Raw genomic sequence first — 5,363 nt, forward strand, 5'->3', positions numbered from 1 at the left:
CATGCTACAATGGCCATTGTCTCTTTTGTCCAAATAATGTCTCCGTATGTTGTCTGCCAAGCCATGAATTCAGTACTGACTTGAAGATCAGGTGCAACTGTCACCTACATGAATGGGAACCAGAGAAGAAATTAACAGGCAAATAGAATTTGTTTCACAACTGAGTGGACCAAAACAACTCATACTTGTTCCATGTTCCTAGAAGAAGGTAAGAAAGGGCACCTCTTCTTTAACTTCCTCATTGCATTACTCATGTCTCGGTTCCTCAAGGTGTATATGAGTGGGTTGACAGAAGGTACAATTAGGGTGTAGAACACAGAAGCCACCTTGTCTGCGTGAGACCTGGAGAAAGGCACCAAATAAACAAAGATGCAAGGCATAAAGCTGATGAAGACCACAATGAGGTGGGAGCTGCAGGTACCCAGGGCTTTGCCTCCACTCTCCTTGAAGTGGCCTCGAAGGCTGCTGACAATGATACCGTAGGAAGCAAGCAAAATAAGGAAGTACACAAGGGAAAGTAGGCCACTGTTGGTCACAACCAGCAGCTCAGTGACATAAGTATCTACACAAGCCAGCTTGATCACCTGTGGGAGGTCACAATGAAAATTGTCCAGAGTGTTTGGTCCACAGAATGGGAGCTGGAGAAGCAAAAACATCTGGGTGGTAGTGTGAATGAGGCCTCCAGCCCAACAGGCGGCAAGAAGTCTGATGCAACATGGACGGTTCATCCTGGTCATGTAGGTCAAAGGGTGGCAGATGGCCATGTAACGATCGTAAGCCATGAGGGTTACAAGGAGCATCTCAGAGCCCCCAATTAAGTGGATAAAGAAGATCTGGATCATACAACCCATAAAGCTGATGGTCCTGCTGCAGCTCACTAAATCTGTTAAAAGCTTGGGTGTGGCCAGTGAGCCCAAAGTAATATCAAAGAGAGACAAGTTGGCCAAGAAGAAGTACATGGGTGATTGAGAGAGGTGGGGTTCTCCCTGCACTGTCACTACAATAAGGAGGTTGCCCACCAGACATATTGTATAAGTAGCCAAGACTAATACAAAGAGAAGAAGCTGGATCGGCCGAGAATTGGAAAGACCCAAGAGGATAAACTCTGTAACAGTAGAATCATTGAGGGTCATGAGTAGACCTGGAAGAAGAGAAAACAATATGTTTTGTGAATTTGGAGATATCAGCAGAAACTAGAAATGAAATTCTTCTTGGAATATGATATTTGCAAACAAAATATTTCATTTTAACTCTTGTAGATATTAAATAAGCTCCATACCCATGGTGATAGTCAGATCAGAAACTCAGTGGAGCTATACAAATCGTGCATCATCCCATCTGCAAATCGGTGACCTCACAATCTGTAAGAAAATGGATAATCATCAGTGTCCCTCCCTTCTTTTCTTTTGATCACCGACTGTAAAGCTGAGTTGAGTTCAGCTATCGTGATACCATCATCGTCATATTTTCTCACTTTCACTTGCATTGTGCTACTCTGACCATACTTTCATCATCTATCTAACCACGGCAGATGGAGATAAAGTGGGGAAGTCAGTTATATAATTATGCTGCCTGCTGATCATGTTTACCTGTGTGAGTCTCCATAAACGTAAGACAGAATAGAGCGGCACCTTTTTCCTCAGGTTGAATAATGAAGCACGTGGATTTCTAGTCTCCAACATGAACCATTCTGATCTTCTCATATACAATGTTTAGAGAATCACTGATAGCCCATGACCCTCTGGGTAGCATTCTAAAATGTAGATGGGGTCAAGGCAAAGGCAGAAGCAGGACCCCAGAGCAACAACTAAGCTGGATTTAACTGAATTTGCATTTCTATTTTAATTACATTACATTACATTAAATCAGCCATTAATATGAAATGTTCCCTTTGCCATAATTTGTTCTCCACATCATCTATAGTTTCTAGACAATATAAAGAATTTATGATTGTTTAGAGGCACTTTCTATATTAGCATTTATTTATCTGGTTTCTTCTACCACAGAGAAGGGTAGTATTTTGGAATGGGCAGATCCCAAGCTTTTCAGGATCCATGCACAAATCAAGACCATTTTATGAGAGGTGATTCAGGCCACAGCCTTAGGACAATTCTGTCTCTGTCTGTCTGTCTGTCTGTCTGTCTGTCTGTCTGTCTGTCTGTCTGTCTGTCTGTCTATCTATTTAATCTTACTTTATCTTCTATCCCAGAATGGAGCAAATGGCTAACTTCTATAAGGGCAACCATAAGATCCAATGCTTCCATCAAAGGACAAAAACTGGATTCCATCATAAGTCATGGAGAAAAAGAGCAGAATTCTTGATGCACTGGTGTGAAATTGTTTCTCAAATTTGCCCTCTCTTAGTTCTTGTGTGGATGCCTTTCTTGGAAAATGTTTTCTTCACAAGAAGAAGAGCTCAATATCTATGGATAGAAACATCCCAGTAACATCATGTTAAGCCCCATGTAAGAAAATCCATCATGACCAATATGAGAACATAGCGGTTAAAATGTGAGACTTGCTCCCCATTCAATAAAGAGCTCACTGGCAACTCTGAAGTTCTTGCTTTTTCTCTGAGACCAATCCACCTCACTAGGCTGTTGCTGGAGGGAAATCCATTTTGATGTAGTGGCTAAGATGCTGGGCTACAAACCAAGAAACCATGAGTTCTCTTCCTCTGTTAGGCATGAAAAATAATTGGGTACTTTTCGCCAGTCCCTCTTTCTCAGCCCAACCTAATTCATAGGGCTGCTGTTGTGGAGTAAATAGAAAGTGGGAGCATTAAGTACCTGCACCATCTTGAGTTTACCAAAAATAAAGGTGGAATAAACATGTAATGAATTTATAAATAAATGTTAGAAATATTTTGAGCTTTCAGAAAAAAAGGTAATTTATAAAGGAGATGACAAATGAGAGAGAAAGAGAGAAGATAAAAATGATAGATAATTATAGATAGATAGATAGATAGATAGATAGATAGATAGATAGATAGATAGATAGATAGATAGATATGATATATGATAGATATGATAGATAAGATATATAGATATTAGATAATAGATAAAATAGATGAATAATAGATATAGATAGAAAGTGATGGAGAGAGAAAATATGAAATACAGGAACCAGATCAAAATCTGGACGGCTATAAAGTTCTACAATGATTTTTGGGTCAGTCATAATCTAAACTATCTCAAAAGTTCTATTATGAAGATGAAAAGAATAAAGAAATATGCATCTCATCCTGTGGCATAAAATCTTACAGGTAAATAAACATTTACTCTGGTATACAGAGTTCACAGATAGACCTCTTCATGGCTTAACTACCAGTCTCCTTTCTTGAAAGTCCATGCCTGGAACAGAGTTCTTTATTCCCAAACTTCACTGTTGATATGGATCATTCTTTTGCTCAGGCTTCAGACAATCTCAAAAGCAGATTGTTTTTTAGAGAAGAAAAATAGAAGTTCTCCTTCAGAGAAAAGGAACAAATTAATGTGCCAAACCTTCATCCTTCTTCTTAACTTGCAATATTGATCATAGTTCAAGCATTAACAAACAAGTAATTAACTCTTTATCAAAGCCTTTGGGATACCAGCTCTTGATTATATCTTAAGGGATTAAGTCACAAGTGATGCCCCCAATTAGAAATAGTTGCCAAAATAAATAATTGACCTTAGAGATGAGTCTTAAAGACGACTAGGTAACCTCTTGGGCTCTGATCTTTAAACTACTTACTTGGAAGTAATAATTTTGACATCAATGGGAGTGATGGGCAAATCTGTCCGTTTCTTGTTCTCAGTTTTCCAGTTGTTCTGGACTAACATGGAAGTCATCCCATTTCCACAATCATAGTGCCCATTTTTTTTAACAAATTTTATTGAATGTACAATTTAAAAACAAAAATGGACATACTTCAACTTCCCTGACTTCAACAGTGCTGTTAGTATTACCTTATGTTACAGAAAGAAAGACAGAAACTTAAAATATATTCTTTAACAGGACAAAGTATAACAAACTGTGCGTGCAACATCTGTACAATTTTTATTGAACCATTTTTCCATCGTCAGCAATTATATTTACATATCTTTCAGTTGTGCCCTAATGTAGGTACTAATAAGAAGTCCTTATGATATCAACTAGTCAATCGATAATCGCCTCAGTGATCCTCCTTATCTCTAACCAATCGTACAAATTTTTCCAAATTTCATAATACTCTGTTTCAGTTTTATTTTTAATCTCTAGAGTTAACCTGTCCATTTCGGCGCAGGATAAAATTTTATTTACTATTTCTTCCTCAGTGGGGGTTTCCTTTCCTTTCCATTTTTGAGCGTATGCCAATCTTGCTGCGGTTAAAATATGCAATAGTAAGTAAAAAGATGCTTTGCTGAGTTTGTCATTAATAATCCCTAATAAGAAGATTTCTGGTTTTAAATCAATTTTTTGTAATAGTATTTCTTCCAGCCAATTTTTTATCCGATTCCAANATAGTAGTAACTGTGAGAGGGATCTCAGAGTCCTAGTGGACAATCACTTAAATATGAGCCAGCAGTGTGCTGCAGCTGCCAAAAAAGCCAACACAGTGCTAGGCTGCATTAACAGAGGGATAGAATCAAGATCACGTGAAGTATTAATACCACTTTACAATGCCTTGGTAAGGCCACACTTGGAATACTGCATCCAGTTTTGGTCACCACGATGTAAAAACGATACTGAGACTCTAGAAAGAGTACAGAGAAGAGCAACAAAGTTGCTTATGGGACTTGAGCCTAAAACATATAAGGAACAGTTGCTAGGATTGGGTATGTCTAGTTTAATGAAGAGAAGGATTAGGGATGACATGATAGCAGTGTTCCAGTATCTCAGGGGCTGCCACAAAGAGGGAGTCAAGCTATTCTCCAAAGCGCCTGAGGGCAAAACAAGAAGCAATGGATGGAAACTAATCAAGGAGAGAAACAACCTAGAACTAAGGAGAAACTTCCTGGCAGTTCGAACAATTAACCAGTGGAACAACCTGCCTCCAGAAGTGGTGAATGCTTCAACACTGGAAGTTTTAAAGAAGAGACTGGACAGTCATTTGTCTGAAATGGTATAGGGCAGGGGTGTCAAACTCGCAACGTCACTTGACATGTCACGACATATCGTGACTTTTTCCCCATTGCCGGCAATAGCGTGGGCGCGGTTTTGGCATGATGCATCCCGCCCGCAGGCTGGCAGTTTGACACCCCTGGTATAGGGTTTCCCGCCTGAGCAGGGGGTTGGACTAGATGACCTCCAAGGTACCTTCCAATTATTATTGTTATTGTTATTGTTATTGTTATTGTTATTGTTATTGTTATTGTTATTGTTATTGTTATTGTTATTGT

General features: G+C 39.0%; 1 protein-coding gene across 1 annotated transcript; it reads right to left on the reverse strand.

Annotated features, from left to right (window-relative positions):
* Nucleotides 1–179: 179 nt before the first annotated feature.
* LOC107292866 (olfactory receptor 4Q3-like) lies at nucleotides 180–1,283 on the reverse strand. The gene is made up of 2 exons (XM_015821992.2): nucleotides 1,280–1,283; nucleotides 180–1,141 (listed from the first exon to the last, which is right to left on the reverse strand). The coding sequence occupies exons 1-2, from the start codon at nucleotides 1,281–1,283 to the stop codon at nucleotides 180–182; spliced, it is 966 nt and encodes a 321-aa protein (XP_015677478.2).
* Nucleotides 1,284–5,363: the final 4,080 nt, after the last annotated feature.

This window comes from Protobothrops mucrosquamatus, unplaced genomic scaffold (assembly GCF_001527695.2).
Source record: "Protobothrops mucrosquamatus isolate PMUCROS unplaced genomic scaffold, P.Mucros_1.0 scaffold1441, whole genome shotgun sequence".
NCBI classification, from domain to species: domain Eukaryota; kingdom Metazoa; phylum Chordata; class Lepidosauria; order Squamata; family Viperidae; genus Protobothrops; species Protobothrops mucrosquamatus.